At 49.5% G+C, this 22,910-nt stretch overlaps 2 protein-coding genes across 5 annotated transcripts in view; one reads left to right on the forward strand and one right to left on the reverse strand.

Moving 5' to 3' along the window:
• The window catches only part of fchsd2 (FCH and double SH3 domains 2), a 148,479-nt gene that overhangs the window by 81,570 nt on the left and 43,999 nt on the right, over nt 1–22,910 (reverse strand). For 2 of the 4 annotated variants that reach the window (XM_031895578.1, XM_031895577.1), the window contains exon 1: nt 4,583–4,831. In XM_031895578.1, the coding sequence (XP_031751438.1) occupies nt 4,583–4,633 (51 nt within the window). In that variant the 5' untranslated portion in view covers nt 4,634–4,831. 4 annotated transcript variants of the gene reach the window in all.
• LOC100489852 (P2Y purinoceptor 2) lies at nt 16,984–21,569 on the forward strand. Its single transcript, XM_031897368.1, has 2 exons — nt 16,984–17,505; nt 20,025–21,569. The coding sequence occupies exons 1-2, from the start codon at nt 17,288–17,290 to the stop codon at nt 20,941–20,943; spliced, it is 1,137 nt and encodes a 378-aa protein (XP_031753228.1). The 5' UTR covers nt 16,984–17,287; the 3' UTR covers nt 20,944–21,569.

A 22,910-nucleotide genomic window follows, 5' to 3' on the forward strand; every position in this document is an offset into this window, starting at 1 on the left:
TCTGTATAACAGAGCATTCTGTCACAGTGGCACAGATCCTATCTGATCCCCCCCATTGTAAGCAGCAGTCCTGCCCTGCTTTATGGCTGAGATTCTAGCTATCTGTATAACAGAGCATTCTGTCACAGTGGCACAGATCCTATCTGATCCCCCCCATTGTAAGCAGCAGTCCTGCCCTGCTTTATGGCTGAGATTCTAGCTATCTGTATAACAGAGCATTCTGTCACAGTGGCACAGATCCCTAGTACACACCCTAAGTACATATAAATAGACAAAATACAATCTATAGAGGAGCCATTCATTGGTCAGGACAAATCCTGCCTTATAGTAGGAGTGTAATTGGTCAGAATTCTGGATTTAATCACCTGCCCAATAGCAGCACATTCCTGGAAGAAAAGAATTAGAATGCAGGACATTGGGTCTATCAGTACAACAGAACCTAGAGGAAGTCCAATTAGAGCCCAGGACACAGCCTACAAATTAATTTCTCCCTGACCCACACCTGTACCAGTATCACCTGGAACTGGTAACCCATCTAGTCATGTGGCCCCTGTCAGGCCTGGCACACCCTGACCTATACCTGTGGCCTTAGACTTGGGGGCACCCTAGTAATAGGGACCTTAGATTGTAAGCTCACTGGGGCAGGGACTGATGGGAATGTGATAGGGACCTTAGATTGTAAGCTCACTGGAGCAAGGACTGATGGGAATGTGATAGGGACCTAAGATTGTAAGCTCACTGGGGCAAGGACTGATGGGAATGTGATAGGGACCTTAGATTGTAAGCTCACTGGGGCAGGGACTGATGGGAATGCAATAGCGACCTTAGATTGTAAGCTCACTGGGGCAGGGACTGATGGGAATGTAATAGGGACCTCAGATTGTAAGCTCACTGGGGAAGGGACTGATGGGAATGGGATAGGGGCCTTAGATTGTAAGCTCACTGGGGCAGGGACTGATGGGAATGTGATAGGGACCTTAGATTGTAAGCTCACTGGGGCAGGGACTGATGGGAATGCAATAGCGACCTTAGATTGTAAGCTCACTGGGGCAGGGACTGATGGGAATGCAATAGCGACCTTAGATTGTAAGCTCACTGGGGCAGGGACTGATGGGAATGGGATAGGGGCCTTAGATTGTAAACTCACTGGGGCAGGGACTGATGGGAATGTGATAGGGACCTTAGATTGTAAACTCATTGAGGCAGGGACTGATGGGAATGTGATAGGGACCTTAGATTGTAAGCTCACTGGGGCAGGGACTGATGGGAATGTGATAGGGATCTTAGATTGTAAGCTCACTGGGGCAGGGACTGATGGGAATGTGATAGGGACCTTAGATTGTAAGCTCACTGGGGCAGGGACTGATGGGAATGTGATAGGGATCTTAGATTGTAAGCTCACTGGGGCAGGGGCTGATGGGAATGTGATAGGGATCTTAGATTGTAAGCTCACTGGGGCAGGGACTGATGGGAATGTGATAGGGATCTTAGATTGTAAGCTCACTGGGGCAGGGACTGATGGGAATGGGATAGGGGCCTTAGATTGTAAGCTCACTGGGGCAGGGACTGATGGGAATGGGATAGGGACCTTAGATTGTAAGCTCACTGGGGCAGGGACTGATGGGAATGGGATAGGGGCCTTAGATTGTAAGCTCACTGGGGCAGGGACTGATGGGAATGGGATAGGGACCTTAGATTGTAAGCTCACTGGGGCAGGGGCTGATGGGAATGGGATAGGGACCTTAGATTGTAAGCTCACTGGGGCAGGGACTGATGGGAATGGGATAGGGACCTTAGATTGTAAACTCACTGAGGCAGGGACTGATGGAAACAATATATAATCTCTGTACAACAGTGAGAAATATTTCAGCATTCCTATCTCGCTTTACGGCAGTGATTGCAGAAAGACACTCAATGTCAGAGCTGTCACGTGGAGAAAGGCTTCTTCACAATTACAGCACTGCAGGCAGGAAGGGTTAGATTCAGCTAGGAGCCTTCAGGAGATATGAGCTCAGGTTGAGGCAAAAACAAACAAACCAGCGAACATTCAAAATCCATAAAAGGGGAAAAGTGACCGAAAATCTGACGGCAGATAAGATCAGTCTGACAGGAAAGGAATCTGAACGGATTAGGAATATATGAAAGAATAATGCAGAAGCCAAACAGTTGAACCAATCAGGGGCTGGCCAAAGCCACGTATGAGACCCACGGATTCCCAATAACCAATGGCTGGAGAACGGCAGCAGGAATGGGAGAGCGAGCCAAGGCCCCGCAGCGCTACACGCCGGCTAATAAGCATTTCTATAATATTGCAATTACTAAAATAACCATTACATCAACAGCCCGAGGGTGCGTGCCACTCAGCTGATATCACTGCCCCGGCACAGCGCCAGCGCACCCAACGCACCATAATTACTCCCATAATAACACTGACCCCCACGCTCAGTCTGCCCAAAGCCCCCATTGGCCGACCCTCTTCCCTGTCTATGTTCTACACGGAGAGCAGGGCGACTGCAGAATGAAAAAGGCTGCCCCGCGACACACCATGCAGAATTATTATTATTATTATTATTACTGGATGTGCAGAGTCAGCAGCACATGGGCCCCCGCGCCGGCCCCCCATCCAACGTGCACTGTCAGTTATCTGTATATGGATTAACTGTAGCACATCGGCTCCCTGCAGCAAAGCGCACAATCACCGCTATATCTGTATGGGGCACACTGGGCACCTCCATGGCTACAGGTACAGGATGCCCCTGCCACTCCGTATATCGGCCGCATTATTGTACAAATATAGCCAGACTACAGTACCCAGGATTCCACAAGCTGTGAACTCCAACTCCCATAATCCCCAGACAATCGTCAGCCTTGTAGCCCGACAACAGATAGAGGGGCCACAGATTTAATGCCTGGTAACTGGGGCCTTGTATGCTGCATACACATACACACACACATTATATATATATATATATATATACACACACTGATCCATATACACACACCCCAGCACTGCTATGCACACACCTAGGGACACTCGGAAAATCAATGCAGATAGAGATATACATGGAGAAAAGTACATCTGTAGGTATCAACATACATATGGGCACACACACATATACTGGTACTGACACACATATATACTGGTACTGACACACATATATACTGGTACTGACACACATATATACTGGTACTGAGCCATATGGACACCATTATAGTCAAATGCCCATACCCACCAAGCCATGGGCACACCTACCTCTATACTGACAGACATAGGGGCACATATACTGGTACTGACACATATATACTGGTACTGACACATATATATACTGGTACTGAGCCATATGGACACCATTATACTCAAATGCACATACCCACCTACCCATGGGCACACCTACCTCTATACTGACAGCCATAGGGGCACACACACTGGCACACCTACCTCTATACTGACAGACATAGGGGCACAGGCACACCTACCTCTGTACTGACAGACATAGGGGCACACACACTGGCACTGCCAGGCGTACATATGGACAGACATAGGGGCACAGGCACACCTACCTCTATACTGACAGACATAGGGGCACAGGCACACCTACCTCTATACTGACAGACATAGGGGCACAGGCACACCTACCTCTATACTGACAGACATAGGGGCACACACACTGGCACTGCCAGGCGTACATATGGACAGACATAGGGGCACAGGCACACCTACCTCTATACTGACAGACATAGGGGCACACACACACATCACTGCCAGGCGTACATATGGACAGACAGATATACAGATAATAAAGTACATATGGAGAGACAGATATACAGATAATAAAGTACATATGGAGACAGAGATATTCAGATAATAAAGTACATATGGAGAGACAGATATACAGATAATAAAGTACATATGGACAGACAGATATACAGAAAATAAAGTACATATGGACAGACAGATATACAGATAATAAAGTACATATGGAGACAGAGATATACAGATAATAAAGTACATATGGACAGAGAGATATACAGATAATGAAGTACATATGGACAGACAGATATACAGATAATGAAGTACATAAGGACAGACAGAGATATACAGATAATAAAGTACATAAGGACAGACAGAGATATACAGATAATAAAGTACATAAGGACAGACAGATATACAGATAATAAAGTACATAAGGACAGACAGATATACAGATAATAAAGTACATAAGGACAGACAGATATACAGATAATAAAGTACATAAGGACAGACAGATATACAGATAATAAAGTACATAAGGACAGACAGATATACAGATAATAAAGTACATAAGGACAGACAGATATACAGATAATAAAGTACATAAGGACAGACAGATGCAGGTAGTGGGATGCACACTGAGACATGAGAGCCCCAGACTTGACTGCACATACAGAGAGACAGACACACAGAGAGGAAGAGACACACACAGAGACAGCCAGGGAGAGAGACACTGATACACCTGGGCTATGAGATTCCTCCCCTGATCCCCAGCAATTACCCCTCTCCCATCCCCACCATGGGGTACCCACTGATCCCCCCAAGTCTCACCTTTCTCGGAGGGGGCTGCATGGTGCCGAGGGAGGGCCAAGAGGCCACCATATAATCCAATGAGCGAGAGAGGGGTGCAGCCAGGGGGCCCCAGGGTGCAGGGCAGAGGCAAAGGGCCGGAGAGCCGCTGCTTTGTATCAGGGGGAGCGCAGGAGTCCGGGGGGCTCCATGTAGGGCCGATCGCAACGACTGGAAGAGACTGGGCACAGACGCACCGGGGGAGGGGGATGGGGCAGGCGGGAGGGAGGGCGGAGCCTGGCAAATGAAAGAGGAGGAGGGGCGAGCGTGATCGGCGTGAGGGGGCGGCGCCTAATGCTACAATAATAAGCAGCGCTCCCCGGCAGCTCCGCAGCGACACCTATAGCCCCAGTGCGGGAACTGCAGGAAGAGCTCAGCACTGCAGCATCCAGCAGCGAGGTGTCACCGCTAGAGGGAGCCCGACGGTACTGAGGGAAAACGGTGGGGCCAGGCCCGAATGGGATTAAAATAGGCCCTGGCGTTATAAGTACACCGAGACCCAAACAGCCCCCCAATGATACTATATACATGGGGTAGGCCCAAACTGCAGCTGTGCTTATAGGTTACATGTACTTTAACCCTAGCCACGGGAATACAGTTGGAAGTTGGAATAAATGTAAGATTGTAAGCTCACTGGGGCAGGGACTGATGGGAATGTGATAGGGACCTTAGATTGTAAGCTCACTGGGGCAGGGACTGATGGGAATGTGATAGGGACCTTAGATTGTAAGCTCACTGGGGCAGGGACTGATGGGAATGTGATAGGGGCCTTAGATTGTAAGCTCACTGGGGCAGGGACTGATGGGAATGTGATAGGGACCTTAGATTGTAAGCTCACTGGGGCAGGGACTGATGGGAATGTGATAGGGGCCTTAGATTGTAAGCTCACTGGGGCAGGGACTGATGGGAATGTGATAGGGACCTTAGATTGTAAGCTCACTGGGGCAGGGACTGATGGGAATGTGATAGGGACCTTAGATTGTAAGCTCACTGGGGCAGGGACTGATGGGAATGGGATAGGGACCTTAGATTGAAAGCTCACTGGGGCAGGGACTGATGGGAATGGGATAGGGACCTTAGATTGTAAGCTCACTGGGGCAGGGACTGATGGGAATGTGATAGGGACCTTAGATTGTAAGCTCACTGGGGCAGGGACTGATGGGAATGTGATAGGGACCTTAGATTGTAAGCTCACTGGGGCAGGGACTGATGGGAATGTGATAGGGACCTTAGATTGTAAGCTCACTGGGGCAGGGACTGATGGGAATGGGATAGGGACCTTAGATTGTAAGCTCACTGGGGCAGGGACTGATGGGAATGGGATAGGGCATACCTCCCAACATTTGAAAAATGAAAAGAGGGACAAAAAGATTCGGTGCGCGCAGCGCGGCAATTTTTGACCACGCCCACTTTTATGGCCACGCCCCAATTACCACACCCCATCCATTTTTTTTTTCAAAAAATTCTCCTTTTATATAGTAGCAATGGCGGGATCAGACGCAAATGTGCTATACCCTCATACTGTACTACCTAAGGAAAACAATATAGCAACTCCTACATATAAAATACAAATATAGAGAGAAGGCAGTCAGTTATTAGTGAGTTATAACTATCTACCAGTTTACCCCCCATACACAGTGCCTAAAATAGCCTAAAAGACAGTACTACCCATACACAGTGCCCCCATACACAATGCCCCCCATAGAAAGTGCCCCCCATACACAGTGCCCCCAATTGAGACAGTTCCCCGCATACACAGTGCCCCCAATTGAGACAGTCCCACCCCATACACAGTGCCCCCAATAGAGACAGCCCCCCCATACACAGTGCCCCCAATAGAGACAGCCCCCCCATACACAGTGCCCCCAATAGAGACAGTGCCCCCAATAGAGACAGCCCCCCCATACACAGTGCCCCCAATAGAGACAGCCCCCCATACACAGTGCCCCCAATAGAGACAGCCCCCCCTACACAGCGCCCCCAATAGAGACAGCCCCCCCATACACAGTGCCCCCAATACAGACAGCCCCCCCATACACAGTGCCCCCAATAGAGACAGCCCCCCATACACAGTGCCTAAAATAGCCTAAAAGACAGTACTACCCATACACAGTGCCCCCATACACAATGCCCCCCATAGAAAGTGCCCCCCATACACAGTGCCCCCAATTGAGACAGCCCCCCCATACACAGTGCCCCCAATAGAGACAGCACCCCCCATACACAGTGCCCCCAATAGAGACAGCCCCCCCCATACACAGTGCCCCCAATAGAGACAGCCCCCCCATACACAGTGCCCCCAATAGAGACAGCACCCCCCCATACACAGTGCCCCCAATAGAGACAGCCCCCCCATACACAGCGCCCCCAATAGAGACAGCACCCCCCCATACACAGTGCCCCCAATAGAGACAGCCCCCCCATACACAGCGCCCCCAATAGAGAGAGCCCCCCCATACACAGTGCCCCCAATAGAGACAGCCCCCCCATACACAGTGCCCCCAATAGAGACAGCCCCCCCATACACAGTGCCCCCAATAGAGACAGCCCCCCCATACACAGTGCCCCCAATAGAGACAGCCCCCCCTACACAGCGCCCCCAATAGAGACAGCCCCCCCATACACAGTGCCCCCAATAGAGACAGCCCCCCATACACAGTGCCCCCAATAGAGACAGCACCCCCCCATACACAGCGCCCCCAATAGAGACAGCCCCCCATACACAGTGCCCCCAATAGAGACAGCACCCCCCCATACACAGTGCCCCCAATAGAGACAGCACCCCCCCATACACAGCGCCCCCAATAGAGACAGCCCCCCCATACACAGCGCCCCCAATAGAGACAGCCCCCCCATACACAGCGCCCCCAATAGAGACAGCCCCCCCCATACACAGCGCCCCCAATAGAGACAGCCCCCCCATACACAGCGCCCCCAATAGAGACAGCACCCCCCCATACACAGCGCCCCCAATAGAGACAGCCCCCCCATACACAGCGTCCCCAATAGAGACAGCCCCCCCATACACAGCGCCCCCAATAGAGACAGCCCCCCCCATACACAGCGCCCCCAATAGAGACAGCCCCCCCCATACACAGCGCCCCCAATAGAGACAGCCCCCCCATACACAGCGCCCCCAAATAGAGACAGCCCCCCCCATACACAGCGCTCCCTTCTTCGTCCCCAGTGGCTCCTCGGTGTATGCGGCTCCTTCTCCGGCGGTCCCAGGCCTTTTTATAAGGTTGCGTAATGACGTCACCCGTGCGTAAGGGCGCAACCTTATAAAAGTACCTGGGACCGCCGGAGAAGGAGCCGCATACACCGAGGAGCCACTGGGGACGAAGGAGCGTCAATGCATCCCGCTGTCCCGGGTAAGTCAATGAATGTTCCGCATTTCCGTAATTTATTACGGAAATGTGGGACATTCATGGAACTATCCGGGACAGCGGGATGCGCTCTAAAAACCGGGACTGTCCCGTGGAAAGCGGGACAGTTGGGAGGTATGGGATAGGGACCTTAGATTGTAAGCTCACTGGGGCAGGGGCTGATGGGAATGTGATAGGGACCTTAGATTGTAAGCTTCACTGGGGCAGGGACTGATGGGAATGTGATAGGGACCTTAGATTGTAAGCTCACTGGGGCAGGGACTGATGGGAATGTGATAGGGACCTTAGATTGTAAGCTCACTGGGGCAGGGACTGATGGGAATGTGATAGGGACCTTAGATTGTAAGCTCACTGGGGCAGGGACTGATGGGAATATGATAGGGACCTTAGATTGTAAGCTCACTGGGGCAGGGACTGATGGGAATGTGATAGGGACCTTAGATTGTAAGCTCACTGGGGCAGGGACTGATGGGAATGGGATAGGGACCTTAGATTGTAAGCTCACTGGGGCAGGGACTGATGGGGATGTGATAGGGACCTTAGATTGTAAGCTCACTGGGGCAGGGACTGATGGGAATGTGATAGGGACCTTAGATTGTAAGCTCACTGGGGCAGGGACTGATGGGAATGTGATAGGGACCTTAGATTGTAAGCTCACTGGGGCAGGGACTGATGGGAATGTGATAGGGACCTTAGATTGTAAGCTCACTGGGGCAGGGACTGATGGGAATGGGATAGGGACCTTAGATTGTAAGCTCACTGGGGCAGGGACTGATGGGAATGGGATAGGGACCTTAGATTGTAAGCTCACTGGGGCAGGGACTGATGGGAATGGGATAGGGACCTTAGATTGTAAGCTCACTGGGGCAGGGGATGATGGGAATGTGATAGGGACCTTAGATTGTAAGCTCACTGGGGCAGGGGCTGATGGGAATGTGATAGGGACCTTAGATTGTAAGCTCACTGGGGCAGGGGCTGATGGGAATGTGATAAGGGCCTTAGATTGTAAGCTCACTGGGGCAGGGACTGATGGGAATGGGATAGGGACCTTAGATTGTAAGCTCACTGGGGCAGGGACTGATGGGAATGTGATAGGGGCCTTAGATTGTAAGCTCACTGGGGCAGGGACTGATGGGAATGGGATAGGGACCTTAGATTGTAAGCTCACTGGGGCAGGGGCTGATGGGAATGTGATAAGGGCCTTAGATTGTAAGCTCACTGGGGCAGGGGCTGATGGGAATGGGATAGGGACCTTAGATTGTAAGCTCACTGGGGCAGGGACTGATGGGAATGGGATAGGGACCTTAGATTGTAAGCTCACTGGGGCAGGGACTGATGGGAATGTGATAGGGGCCTTAGATTGTAAGCTCACTGGGGCAGGGACTGATGGGAATGGGATAGGGACCTTAGATTGTAAGCTCACTGGGGCAGGGACTGATGGGAATGGGATAGGGGCCTTAGATTGTAAGCTCACTGGGGCAGGGACTGATGGGAATGTGATAGGGACCTTAGATTGTAAGCTCACTGGGGCAGGGACTAATGGTAATGATGTATAATCTTTGTACAGTGCTGCATATTATGTTGGCGCTATATGATAAAAGATTCATACAAATAATACCTGCCATGTTTTGTGTAATGAACATTTTGTACCTGCATTTTTGTTGTTGCTCTAATAAAGATTCTAATCAAACAGTGCCATCTAGTGGCCACAGGCAGAGTGCTTAGCTGGTTGCATTATAACCTATGAACCAATAACAAGGCGTATCTATACCCTGAGCTGTGGGACATTACCAAAGATGAAACCAACAACGTTCCAGTGTTATCCCCCCCCTTACTCTATCCTGCCCCAGACCTGTATCTGTATCAGGGCAGATAGATCAGAATCCGAAATTAACCATGAACTCACCTGTCCCCTCTTCCTGCTGAAGAACATTGGCGGCTGAACTGCACGTCTCCCCCCCGGGGCTCCCAGTGGGTCCGTCTGTGCCGTCAACTTAAAAAGTCACAGCTTGTTGCTAATATATATAAATAACTGTGGGTCCAAAAAGTCCCCAGCCGGAGGGGGCCGTACGGAGTCCGTACCATCAGTGCGGAAATACCCTACTGATTTACTTGTGCCGGGGGTTCACTTCTCTACATACAGTATATCCCTATATAGTATATGGGATTCAGTGAACGTGATTGGCTGGATGTACATTTACAAAGGCAATAGTAAAGGGGAACTTAAACCAAATAACAGAAAAAGATACAGTATTGCCAAATGCAGCCCCTGCTGTTCTCTCTACTGCTTGTTCTGACTGTGTGTAATACTGATACAGGTATGGGACCTATTATCCAGATTGCTCAGGGGGTTTCCAGATAAGGGATCTTTCCATAATTTGGATCTCCATAACTTAAGTCTACTATCTGCTATCATTTAAATATTGAATAAACCCAATAGGGCTGTTCTGCCCCCAATAAGGGGTAATTATATCTTAGTTGGGATCAAGTACAGGTACTGTTTTATTATTACAGAGAAAAGGGAATCATTTAACCATTAAATAAACCCAATAGGGCTGTTCTGCCCCCAATAAGGGGTAATTATATCTTAGTTGGGATCAAGTACAGGTACTGTTTTATTATTACAGAGAAAAGGGAATCATTTAACCATTAAATAAACCCAATAGGGCTGTTCTGCCCCCAATAAGGGGTAATTATATCTTAGTTGGGATCAAGTACAGGTACTGTTTTATTATTACAGAGAAAAGGGAATCATTTAACCATTAAATAAACCCAATAGGGCTGTTCTGCCCCAATAAGGGGTAATTATATCTTAGTTGGGATCAAGTACAGGTACTGTTTTATTATTACAGAGAAAAGGGAATCATTTAACCATTAAATAAACCCAATAGGGCTGTTCTGCCCCAATAAGGGGTAATTATATCTTAGTTGGGATCAAGTACAGGTACTGTTTTATTATTACAGAGAAAAGGGAATCATTTAACCATTAAATAAACCCAATAGGGCTGTTCTGCCCCAATAAGGGGTAATTATATCTTAGTTGGGATCAAGTACAGGTACTGTTTTATTATTACAGAGAAAAGGGAATAATTTTTAAAAATTAAAATTATTTGCTTATAATGGAGTCTATGAGAGATGGCCTTTCTGGATAACGGGTTTCCGGATAAGGGATCCCATACCTGTACATTGTAGCAGGAGTCTGTTCAGCCACGGCCAAGACGCCACTTTCACTGGAACTCGCTACTGTTGCAAGGCATTGTGGGAATTGGCCCCTAGCTTGCACCTCATTCACATGTTTAACCCTTTGCCTGCCAGGGTTATAGGCCAAGAGTTCCCAGCTAAGAGCTTGCACAGTGGGGCCCATCCCCAAAAGGCAGACCCAGCGGTGTAACTACCATAGAGCAGACTCAGAGGCTCCTGGAAGTTCCACCAATGCAGAGACCAATGGCAAGGCCTGAATGAACTTGGGGGGCCCCGTGGTTACCCCAGCCATAACCATCCCGGGGGGGGGGTTTCCGGGGACACATACAGTGATGCCACGTTACACGGGTATAACTAATGATTGCAACACCCCCCCCCCCCCCCCATTCCGGGCAGCGAGAGAATCGCGGGGCGATTGAGCAATTACTGGAGCTGAATATAAATTCTGCTTTGTGCTCAAATCTCCCTCTTTAGGCTGAAACTCTGGGGAAGTCACTGCAATGATGAATCAGCTGACTGGCGGCACAAACAGTGATGGGTGCAGTTCTACTGGGTGCCCAGCACCCTCCTGTCTCTTAAAGCGACAGACACAAGAGCCCTGATTGTGTCTCCATGATGTTACACAGGCAGCACCCTGGGGCCCAGTGTTGAGTGTCAGGCCTGGGCATTGTCGTTCAGCTACAGCCCCCCATCAGTCCCTGCCCCAGTGAGCTTACAATCTAAAGTCCCTATCATATTCCCATCAGTCCCTGCACCAGTGAGCTTACAATCTAAGGTCCCTATCACATTCCCATCAGTCCCTGCCCCAGTAAGCTTACAATCTAAGGTCCCTATCCCATTCCCATCAGCCCCTGCCCCAGTGAGCTTACAATCTAAGGCCCCTATCACATTCCCATCAGTCCCTGCCCCAGTAAGCTTACAATCTAAGGTCCCTATCCCATTCCCATCAGCCCCTGCCCCAGTGAGCTTACAATCTAAGGCCCCTATCACATTCCCATCAGCCCCTGCCCCAGTGAGCTTACAATCTAAGGTCCCTATCCCATTCCCATCAGCCCCTGCCCCAGTGAGCTTACAATCTAAGGCACCTATCACATTCCCATCAGTCCCTGCCCCAGTGAGCTTACAGTCTAAGGTCCCTATCCCATTCCCATCAGTCCCTGCCCCAGTGAGCTTACAATCTAAGGTCCCTATCACATTCCCATCAGTCCCTGCCCCAGTGAGCTTACAATCTAAGGTCCCTATCACATTCCCATCAGTCCCTGCCCCAGTGAGCTTACAATCTAAGGTCCCTATCACATTCCCATCAGTCCCTGCCCCAGTGAGCTTACAGTCTAAGGTCCCTATCACATTCCCATCAGTCCCTGCCCCAGTGAGCTTACAATCTAAGGTCCCTATCCCATTCCCATCAGCCCCTGCCCCAGTGAGCTTACAATCTAAGGTCCCTATCACATTCCCATCAGTCCCTGCCCCAGTGAGCTTACAATCTAAGGTCCCTATCCCATTACCATCAGTCCCTGCCCCAGTGAGCTTACAATCTAAGGTCCCTATCACATTCCCATCAGTCCCTGCCCCAGTGAGCTTACAATCTAAGGTCCCTATCACATTCCCATCAGTCCCTGCCCCAGTGAGCTTACAATCTAAGGTCCCTATCCCATTCCCATCAGTCCCTGCCCCAGTGAGCTTACAATCTAAGGTCCCTATCACATTCCCATCAGTCCCTGCCCCAGTGGAGCTTACAATCTAAGGTCCCTATCCCATTCCCATCAGTCCCTGCCCCAGTGGAGCTTACAATCTAAGGTCCCTATCCCATTCCCATCAGTCCCTGCCCCAGTGAGCTTACAATCTAAGGTCCCTATCCCATTCCCATCAGCCCCTGCCCCAGTGAGCTTACAATCTAAGGTCCCTATCACATTCCCATCAGTCCCTGCCCCAGTGAGCTTACAATCTAAGGTCCCTATCCCATTACCATCAGTCCCTGCCCCAGTGAGCTTACAATCTAAGGTCCCTATCACATTCCCATCAGTCCCTGCCCCAGTGAGCTTACAATCTAAGGTCCCTATCACATTCCCATCAGTCCCTGCCCCAGTGAGCTTACAATCTAAGGTCCCTATCACATTCCCATCAGTCCCTGCCCCAGTGAGCTTACAATCTAAGGTCCCTATCACATTCCCATCAGTCCCTGCCCCAGTGGAGCTTACAATCTAAGGTCCCTATCCCATTCCCATCAGTCCCTGCCCCAGTGGAGCTTACAATCTAAGGTCCTTAGCCCCCCTGTAATGTCCAGCTGCCCTCTTGCTCCTCTGTTAACTTTGTGGTATAAAGAAACACCATACAATGGAGTAGAAATGTGCCCACCCCTCCCTGAACTTCATGGTATCTCCCAGTCAGGAGGGGGATACAGTCGGTGGCTCAGCCCAGATCATACCACTCTAAAAACAAAGGGTGTATATCTCAGCAGCCCAGGCTGAAGCATTTGGGTTCTTTACTAATAAACAGTATTTCATCCAAAGGAACTAGGGGGCCCCTTCATCGGGGCTCCCCGCACTACCCACAGGATGAAGGTTGTGCACAGTAAAATGGTTCCTTTGTCGTTACAGGGTTTGTTTAACCCTTTAAAGGGCCTGGTCATTTTAAGACTGAATTGAAAACAAAAATGCTGCCTCTGTGATTAGGTTAAACTTTGTATTTTTGTGGTGCTTTTTGCAGGTATAAGGTTCATTTCAGACTTGGACATGGTTGCTATTGTCTCTAACCCTTAGCAACCAAGCACTTGAATGAGTGGCAAATCGAAAGATGAATAGGAGGCTCCCTCATTTCATATTTCAGTTTAAGGTATGGCAGAATTCAAAGACTTATATAAAGAGAAAATATAGAGTGTAAGCTCTACGGGGCAGGGACCTCCTTCCTCTTGTGTCCTCGACTCTTAACTTATTGCAGCTGTATTTATTTGTATTTATTATTATACTTTGTATTTATCTATTATTATCTTAACACCCTGTTTGTATTAATGTATCTACTGTACAGCGCTGGGTACATAAGTAGCACTTTATAAATAACGATATACATACATACATACATACAACTCAGTTTTTCCAATTTACACAAGGTGGTTGGATTTGTTATTTCAGACAGTGCCCTCTAGTGGTACCAGTGCATCACTGCGAGTGACCCGAATGTCTGTGACTGGGATTCCCTGGAACAAACTAACAATTATAACCCTGGGGGCTGCGAGTCCAGTGAGAGATCTAGTTCCACCATCAAGCCCAGGGATCAGCAGCTCCTTTAGAGAATATATTTGTATATTATTATATATTATTCTCCTTGGCCATGGATACAATGCCACACCCATATTTGACTGTATTAAGCACAATTCAGCAGGAACAGCCCCCTAAGTTTGCTCATAGCCTGTACAGAGAGATACCATAAAACTATGGCACATAGGGATTCCCCTGTACTAAGCACAATTCAGCAGGAACAGCCCCCTAAGTTTGCTCGTAGCCTGTACAGAGAGACACGCAAGGGGAAGTTACACTGCCCTACAAATAGAGAGTGCCATGACAAATGGCCATTGATGCTGCTCAGATCTCTATTATTTCGCTCTGACACTTTGTAGATTTATGTGACATTTACTGCGGCCCCCCCCTTATAACTGCCCCCCACTCTCACTCACAAGGACAATGCCAATATTCTCTGGGAAAGCCGCCCTATTGCATTCCCTTACCCCCAGGTCCTGCCCCTCAGACCCCTCGTGCCACAGTATCATTGGCTGCCTTATGTGCCCGGGGCCCTCAGGCCGAAATGATTTATGATGTCAGGCTTTGATCAGCTTGCCCAGCGGCCTGTGGGGCACATAAATGGGGGGGGGGCTTATTCCCCACTTGATTCTGTGTGAGCCCCTGTGTGTAACCTTCCAGCCATACTAGTGCTATACAACTACAGCTCCCAGCATCCCCTGATGTTTTATCCTCAGAAGGAGGTGATTGGCCATCGAGGACATCTGACTCCTCCCTTTGCCTATTAATGAGCCCTAGTATTGGTTATTCCCTCTGTGGAAGTTACAGTAATAACAGGTTGGATGGATAAGACTGGGGCCTTATTATATCCTTACTGTGCGGCTCTTCAGATTGGCCACAGGTTGGTCGGGCCCTGGGGATGTTCTAATGCTCTTATTGGTTACAGCTCAGGTCTATGTCAGTTGCCGGTAGGTGTCCAGTTGGGCTATAGGTTGTTTTGGGAGTCTGTTCTGTCCCTCTGATTGGCCCATTACTGGGCCCATGGCCCTGGAGGCATATAATTGGTTAACAAGTTAAAAAACAAAAGCAATGATCTGATCGGTTGCTATGGGCAACCACACCGGTGATGTTGGCCTTCCCACTATAGTAAATATGCCCCTTACTCTCGACCAACCAGGAGACCATTTCCTTTTCATTATCGGGGGTAATTGGAGGGTACGCCAGTGCCAAGGACCCTTGAGACATCTTCACAACAAGAAGCTGAAACTTGTACCAAATCCCTTAGCACAAGGCAAAGTAATCCTGTGGCAGCAACTAAGAACAAGCCATTAGGTGCCAGTGCTGATGGGAATATGACGAGGCTGCCAGCGGCTGTCCCCCCGGGCACTTACTGAAAATATTAATGTTATTGGCAATGACTCCCTATGAATGTTGTCATCTACCCGCTGAGCTCAGACTGGGAGTCCAAATAGGCCCCGGCATTCCCAGTACCCAGAGGCCCAAACAGTGAGTGTCTATGGCATTTGCCAGAACCCACAGAACCATTCCAGGCCTAGTACCCTCAGGCTCGAGCCCCTGCCACCCACTGTAGTCAGGGGTCCAATAAAGAAAAAATCTCATTATCCTGGGAGCAATCGGGCACCCTGGGTGGGCCGTGGTGATGCAAGGGAGGGATGGGGGCCTGGAGGGACAAAAATATGCCAAAAGGCAATGAGAATGAGCCTTGTCAGTACCCGTAGGTACCTATCCCGGCTATAGGCGCCCAGGGTGGCAAACAGGAATGGTAAAGCCTATAAAAGGGTTAAGGGAGAGAAAATGACAATTTAATCAACAAGAAACAAGCACTGAAATATGAAGGGGGGGGTAAAAAATAGGGGAAGGGGCACATAGGGTGAGAAATAATAATAATAAATATAGGGGGTCCACATCATATGGCCTGTGGGGGGGGGAGGTTTAGAATCCTGTGCTGAAAGGAAACCAGTGTCTCCCCCCTACTCTCAGCGCAATGCTAAAGGGGGGGACAGAGAGAAATATGCAGGGCGCCCCCCACTGGAGACACCCCCTGTATATTCAGTTAACTCCCTAGCTGCCAATTCAGTAGCTCTGAGATACTACGGCTTTAACTCAATGTGGCCAACCTTCTGTATGTCATGAACTACACTTCCCAGCATCCTCTATGCCCCGAGAGTAACATTATTGCTATAAAAGTTCAGGGTTCTACCCTCACCCCACCCAGGATACAGGTATTTGGCTCTGACTGAGAGTGGAATATCCATAGATCCATAGGACTCGCTGTGCAACATTCCTGACCTACATTCCGGGCTCCGCAGATACAGTGATACGGTGCCCGGCTGCTGCCAGCCTGCCCAGGGGCCTCTCTATATATATATATATGTGTGTGTTTATAAGGAAATCAGTGCCCCCCGTTAGGAGAAAAATAAAGACTTTCCCACTTTAATCCTCCTATTCGCTCACAGACACAGGAAGTACCGCCCCCTGCAACTCTACAGAGCAGGAAGCTCACTCTGCATGTATAAACTGAGCTTCCATTGCTTTTTTATTATCACACATTATTATTATTATTATTTTTTTTTTTATTATTATTTTTTTTCTTTAATGTGTTACTTTAGGCCGCCATTATTCCCAGCACTCTACTGTTTCCCTTTAGGGTCCCCTTTTACTTTCTGCTTTGTACAAATAAAGCACTAAATCATCTTCCTATTGATTATCTGCTCCATACAAAGCGCTGCCCTGTGTCGCTGTGACTGGAAGAGTTTTCCCTCGGCTGCTCCTAATGGGCTCCCCGGCCCCGGCCCATTATACACAGGGAATGACTCTCTGGCCAAAATCAATTGCTCGTGGCTCTTATGCAACCGAGGAACCAGTTTCCCCGAGTGTCATCTGCTCTTCCCACACTCTCAGCCGGGATAAAGGTGGTGCCAGAACCTCTACGGCTGCTCCTGCTGGAACTGATGAGCAACTGTACCTTACAGGTTAATGATGCAGCCCTTACTGCACCGGCGTGTAGCACCCCCTCTCCTTGTCTGCAGGGGCCCTGCCCTACTCCGGGGCTCCAGAATGAAAGGTACGTGAATGTTTAACTGCTACTATAGGCACCATCTCTCCCTACTATACCTGCTATCCCACAGCCCCAGTCCCTTCCCAGAGGCTATTATCCCCCCACTGCTACTATAGGCACCATCTCTCCCTACTATACCTGCTATCCCACAGCCCCAGTCCCTTCCCAGAGGCTATTATCCCCCCACTGCTACTATAGGCACCATCTCTCCCTACTATACCTGCTATCCCACAGCCCCAGTCCCTTCCCAGAGGCTATTATCCCCCCACTGCTACTATAGGCACCATCTCTCCCTACTATACCTGCTATCCCACAGCCCCAGTCCCTTCCCAGAGGCTATTATCCCCCCACTGCTACTATAGGCACCATCTCTCCCTACTATACCTGCTATCCCACAGCCCCAGTCCCTTCCCAGAGGCTATTATCCCCCCACTGCTACTATAGGCACCATCTCTCCCTACTATACCTGCTATCCCACAGCCCCAGTCCCTTCCCAGAGGTTATTATCCCCCCACTGCTACTATAGGCACCATCTCTCCCTACTATACCTGCTATCCCACAGCCCCAGTCCCTTCCCAGAGGCTATTATCCCCCCACTGCTACTATAGGCACCATCTCTCCCTACTATACCTGCTATCCCACAGCCCCAGTCCCTTCCCAGAGGCTATTATCCCCCCACTGCTACTATAGGCACCATCTCTCCCTACTATACCTGCTATCCCACAGCCCCAGTCCCTTCCCAGAGGCTATTATCCCCCCACTGCTACTATAGGCACCATCTCTCCCTACTATACCTGCTATCCCACAGCCCCAGTCCCTTCCCAGAGGCTATTATCCCCCCACTGCTACTATAGGCACCATCTCTCCCTACTATACCTGCTATCCCACAGCCCCAGTCCCTTCCCAGAGGCTATTATCCCCCCACTGCTACTATAGGCACCATCTCTCCCTACTATACCTGCTATCCCACAGCCCCAGTCCCTTCCCAGAGGCTATTATCCCACTGCTACTATAGGCACCATCTCTCCCTACTATACCTGTAGTTGACAAACAAATATGCATGAGAGATGAAGGGATGGGGATTGTGGGAACTCTAGAAGTCCCAGTTCCCTACTGCACATGTTGCTGGGAGTTGTAACTAAGAAAGTGCCTTCTTGGTTCCTTTACCTGTAACCAGGACTTATGATGATAAGATAAGATGGATAATGAATGTGCTTATACTGGAGTAGAAGAGAATAAGTAAGTGTAGGAGACTGGGCAGTTACCCCTAAGTCAAGCAAAGCAGAGCCGTCCATCATTTTCTTGGAATATTCCGACACCCTGGGTGTCAGGCTGAAACCTGTCATTCCTGCGGGAGTGCACTTTGGGCTGGGGCTGGAATTCCATAATGGGCTGTAATTGTGGAGCTTATATCTATATTTATATCTCATGGGTTGTGACCCGATGTTCTGTGCTCCTGGTAGGAACAGTATTTATATAATCTCCTTTCACCCAACCCCCCAAATCTGTGTGTTTATTTGTTTGTTTAAATCCTATAGCGGGGGTCTGAGTGCACGGAACCCTAGACTCACTTTCAGTCAATCTGTGGCATCACTGTATCTTGTATTCTTTTGTGACTTTCCCTATGGAATTCCCTATTGGTAGGATAGACAGTAGAGGTGCCAATACACGTTTAGATCCGCTCGCTTAGCGATGTCGCCAAGTGAGCGGATCTGCTCCTGAATCCCCACCTACGGGTGGGCGATATCGGGAAAATGTAGCCACTGGGGCCAAATGATCGAATTCTAATGGCGGCAATGGCACAGTCAGTTCGGGGACTGTATCAACGAGCCAATGCGGTCCCCGATCCGACTAAATCTTTTAACCTCCCCGATTGATATCTAGCCAATTTTAGGCCAGATATCGGTCGGGTATGGCCATCGTTTCTGCCCCTACACAGGCCGATTAGCTGCCGAATCGGTCTAAAGGTGCCCATACACTATAAGATCTGCTCGCTTGGTGATGTCGCCAAGCGAGCGGATCTTTACCCGATATCGCCCACCCGTAGGTAGCAAGCGGCCAAACGATCGGATTACAGTTGCGGCCATGGGGCAGTCGGTTCGGGGACCACATCAACGAGCCGATGCAGTTCCCGATTTCTAACCTGGCCGATCGATATCTGGCCAATTTCAGGCCAGATATCGGTCGGCCAGGCCGCTCGTTTCTGCCCCTACACGGGCCGATTAGCTGCCGAATCGGTCCAAGAGACCCATATCGGCAGCTTCTATCGGCCCGTGTATGGGGGCCTTAAGGGACCCATATCGGCAGCTACAATTGGCCTGTGTATGGCCAATTTTTAGTATGATGTAGAGAGTGATACTTTGATACAATTTGCAATTGGTCTTCATTTTATATTATTTGCAGTAAGGGAAGTGAGCAGGCTCAGTGTTGGTTGGAATATACATTTACTTGCCCGGGGAGGGTACCTAATGCTGCTAATAGAACAAACCCACCATAACGAAGCATTTTGCTCGTTCCCATTTCAGCACGCTGGAGGCCATCGTAGGAGATAGGAACGGGACCTACCGATGTCTCTTTAATGAAGAATTCAAGTATATCCTCCTTCCTGTGTCCTACGGCATCGTCTTCTGCTTGGGCTTTGTGCTCAACACCCTGGCCCTCTATGTCTTCCTGTTCCGGGTTCGGCCTTGGAAGGTCATCCACTTGTTTATGTTTAACTTGGCCTTGTCGGACCTGCTCTACGTCCTGTCCCTCCCGCTGCTGGTCTATTACTACTCCAAGGAGAACGACTGGCCTTTCAGCGAGCCCATGTGCAAGATCGTGCGGTTCCTGTTCTACACCAGCCTCTACTGCAGCATCTTCTTCCTCCTGTGCATCAGCATCTACAGGTTCCTGGCCGTTTGCTACCCAATCCAGTTCCTTCGCTGGGGTCACACACGTTGTGCAAGGGCGGCTTGTGTCTCCATATGGGTTGTGGTCACCGGTGCACAATCTCCCGTGTTGTATTTTGTCTCGACCAGCAACATGGAGGGCAACATCATCTGCCACGATACCTCCAGCATCAGCCTCTTTGACCAATTTGTCCTCTTCAGCACGGTGACCCTGGTTCTGCTCTACTGTGTCCCCTTCGTCGTGATCCTGCTGTGTTACAGCCTGATGGTCTTTACCCTCATGAAGCCAACGGCCAATGCCTCGCCCAACGTAGAGTCCAAAAGGAAGTCCATCAGAATGATCCTTCTTGTCCTCATCGTCTTTGTTGTGTGCTTCCTTCCGTTCCATGTTACCCGGACCCTGTATTACTATGAGAGAAAGACGGACCTGGACTGTGGGACGTTAAACACTGTGAATGTGCTCTACAAAGTCACCCGTCCCCTGGCCAGCGCCAATAGCTTCATGGACCCCATTCTGTACTTTGGCGTCTGGAGGTTTAGGATTAACAGGTAGTGAAAGCTGACTGGGTGCGGCAGATTCCTTCAAGCCAATGACAAGCAGCACCGCCATGTTTGGGGCTGGACAATATGCCCAGTGCACCATGGGGTTTAGGGTTCTAAGTACGGTGGCTGTAGTTGGAAAAACTATGAGTAAAGCTTTGGGTTGTAGCCTTACTCACTGACTAATATCACCCTAAGCAGGGTCAGACTGGCCCATTGGGACCCCAGGAGAAATGCCAGTGGGCCCCGGCCCTAGCCTGAGGCTGGATTGGCACAGCATGGGGGGAGATTGCCAGTGGGTAGTGATGTGCGGTGATGGCTACAGTGGTTGGCCCTTGGGGTGTTGGGTTTTCTGGGGGTACCCCACTTGGATACTGACCCTAAATGATTAAGGGTTACACCCCTATTATGCCCAGATCAGGCCCCACTTTGCCCAAGATCAGAGGCAGGTAGATCATGGGCAGGGTTTGGGGCATATGGTTGGAGCTGTGCTTATATGGTCCTGTATGTTTGGCCTTATATCACCTGATCTCTTATTGTACTTCTGCCCCTGGGAAACTCCCATCCTGCTGGTAAAATACTAGGTGTGATTTATATCTGATATACACGTGCGATTTGTGTGGCATATTATATATTAAAGTGACATTTAACAAATTATAATGTATCTGTGCCCAAAAAGCAATGAGTAATTGTAAGCAGCAGTCCTGCCCTGCTTTATGGCTGAGATTCTAGCTATCTGTATAACAGAGCATTCTGTCACAGTGGCACAGATCCTATCTGATCCCCCCCATTGTAAGCAGCAGTCCTGCCCTGCTTTATGGCTGAGATTCTAGCTATCTGTATAACAGAGCATTCTGTCACAGTGGCACAGATCCTATCTGATCCCCCCCATTGTAAGCAGCAGTCCTGCCCTGCTTTATGGCTGAGATTCTAGCTATCTGTATAACAGAGCATTCTGTCACAGTGGCACAGATCCTATCTGATCTCCCCATTGTAAGCAGCAGTCCTGCCCTGCTTTATGGCTGAGATTCTAGCTATCTGTATAACAGAGCATTCTGTCACAGTGGCACAGATCCTATCTGATCCCCCCATTGTAAGCAGCAGTCCTGCCCTGCTTTATGGCTGAGATTCTAGCTATCTGTATAACAGAGCATTCTGTCACAGTGGCACAGATCCTATCTGATCCCCCCATTGTAAGCAGCAGTCCTGCCCTGCTTTATGGCTGAGATTCTAGCTATCTGTATAACAGAGCATTCTGTCACAGTGGCACAGATCCTATCTGATCCCCCCATTGTAAGCAGCAGTCCTGCCCTGCTTTATGGCTGAGATTCTAGCTATCTGTATAACAGAGCATTCTGTCACAGTGGCACAGATCCTATCTGATCCCCCCATTGTAAGCAGCAGTCCTGCCCTGCTTTATGGCTGAGATTCTAGCTATCTGTATAACAGAGCATTCTGTCACAGTGGCACAGATCCTATCTGATCCCCCCCCCATTGTAAGCAGCAGTCCTGCCCTGCTTTATGGCTGAGATTCTAGCACATACGGAATATTTGAAACTTCTACTTGTTACATAAAAAAATAAATTTAGATTTTTCTTTATTTCCGCACATTGAGCTGGAGAGACCACGGTGCCATGAACAGTCGCTTTGTTTCCTGTCCTGACCAATCAGGGAGCTGCCCCTGTGACCGGTACATTTACCATCAATAATAACTGAGTATTTATTCCCTAGGCGCCTGTATGAGCCGCTGAGCGAATCTGCTGGGGCCGAGATAAGATACAGGACATTATCATCGGGCGCAAACACCGACCAAACCCCAAAGCGTCGCTATAGCAACCGGTGGCTCTGCCGACAATAAAAGATGACCACAGGGACATTGATCCCGTTATCTCCCCACGTGCCGTGATTCATATAAAGGGAAAGTCACAGAGAAATAACCGCTTAACCATTTCATAGCCACAGCCTTACACCTGTTACATA

The sequence above is a fragment of the Xenopus tropicalis genome, chromosome 2 (assembly GCF_000004195.4).
Source record: "Xenopus tropicalis strain Nigerian chromosome 2, UCB_Xtro_10.0, whole genome shotgun sequence".
NCBI lineage: Eukaryota > Metazoa > Chordata > Amphibia > Anura > Pipidae > Xenopus > Xenopus tropicalis.

Bases quoted from the DNA above. Each gene is read 5' to 3' on its own strand.
- LOC100489852 (XM_031897368.1), top strand. From the start codon at position 17,288: ATGCAACCGAGGAACCAGTTTCCCCGAGTGTCATCTGCTCTTCCCACA. The intron at 17,506-20,024 runs GTACGTGAATGT...TTCCCATTTCAG, and splicing joins CCGGGGCTCCAGAATGAAAG to CACGCTGGAGGCCATCGTAG.